General features: G+C 32.5%; 1 gene segment (V, D, J or C); it reads right to left on the bottom strand.

Moving 5' to 3' along the window:
* Nucleotides 1–433: 433 nt before the first annotated feature.
* LOC115307571 overlaps nt 434–1,531 on the bottom strand; it is a gene marked incomplete at its 5' end in the record, with an annotated part of 5,392 nt that continues 4,294 nt past the window's right edge. The window contains 1 exon segment of the V gene segment in view: nt 434–509. Within this exon segment, the coding sequence occupies nt 434–509 (76 nt within the window).

The raw sequence follows: 1,531 nt of genomic DNA, 5'->3' as shown, positions 1-1,531 counted from the left end.
TTAATTAATTAATTAATCACTGGGGTGTTTAACGAATTAATCAGGGTTAAGGAGAGGGATCCGGTTAATTAGTTAATTGGAAAAAAAAATCGGGTGTTTAGGGAATTAATCGGGGTTAATGACAGGCATTCGGTTAATTAATTAATTAATTAAAATATCAGTCAGGGGTAACCAATTAATTAATTGGTTGAGCCACTGGAACTAATTGCAGGTGTCCTGGTAATTAATTAATCGGTTGAGCTGTTGGAATTAATCACGGGAGGACAATCAATCGATCACAGGTGTCCAGTTAATTAATTAATTAAAAAATCAGGTGTTTAGAGAATTAATCAGGGTTAATGAAAGGCATTCAGTTAATTAATTAATTAATTACAATATCAATCAGGCATTTAATGAATTAATCAGGGGTAACGACAGGTGGCCTGTTAATTAATTAATTGGTTGAGCCACTGGAATTAATCACAGGCGTCCTGTTAATTAATTTATTGGTTGATTCTGTTGAATTAATCCTGGGGGGGTCGATCAATCAATAGGGATTAATCACAGGGCTCCAGATAATTAATTAATCAGTTAATTAATTAATTAAAAACTCAATCGGGCGTTTAATGGATTAATCAGGGTTAAGGATGGGTATCCAGTTAATTAATTAATTATCAGGTGTTATTAATTAAATATCAGATGTTTAATGAATTAATGAGGGTTAATCACAAGTGACCCCTTAATTAATTAATTAGTTGAGCCGTTGGAATTAATCACGGAGGGACAATTAATCAATTGGGATTAATCACAGACATCCAGTTAATTAATTAATTAAAAACTCAGTCAGACTTTTAATGAATTAATCAGGGTTAATGACAGGCATCCAGTTAACTAATTAATTGGGATTTAGCACAGGGGTCCTTTTAATTAATTGATCAATGGGGACAATTAACTAATTAATTAATCTGGGTTAATCATGAGGGGTAATTAATTGATTAATTAATGGGGATTAATCACAGACGTCCAATTAATTAATTCATTGGGATCAATCACAGACAATAAATAAATAAATTAATTAATCAATCTGGGCTGATGATGGGGGCCCAAATAATTAATTAATCAGGATTAATCACAGGGGGCCAATTAACAAATTAATTAATTGGGATTAATCGCAAAGGGTCAATTAATTAATTATTTAATTAATCAGGATTAATCACAGGCATCCAATGAATTAATTAATCAATCCATCAAGATTAATCACATGGGTCTAATTAATTAATTGTAGTTAATCACAATAATTAATCTGAGGATTAATGACAGGGGTCCAATTAATTAATAAATAAACCAATCAGGACTGATCACAGATGACCAATTAATCAATTAATTAGTGGTGATCTACCCCAGACGTCCAATGAATCCATTAATTAATTAACCAGAGTGTCCAAAGGGGATTAATTGCAGCTCTGGAGTTAATTACTGAACCGTGACTGCAGGTGTCCCGTTAATTAATTAATTAATTCCCCCAGATGTCCCCGGGGATCGACTGCAGGTG

This window comes from Manacus vitellinus, unplaced genomic scaffold (genome assembly GCF_001715985.3).
Source record: "Manacus vitellinus isolate BGI_N305 unplaced genomic scaffold, ASM171598v3 scaffold_281_pilon, whole genome shotgun sequence".
Classification (NCBI taxonomy): domain Eukaryota; kingdom Metazoa; phylum Chordata; class Aves; order Passeriformes; family Pipridae; genus Manacus; species Manacus vitellinus.
This window is presented reverse-complemented; position numbering and strand designations above follow the sequence as displayed.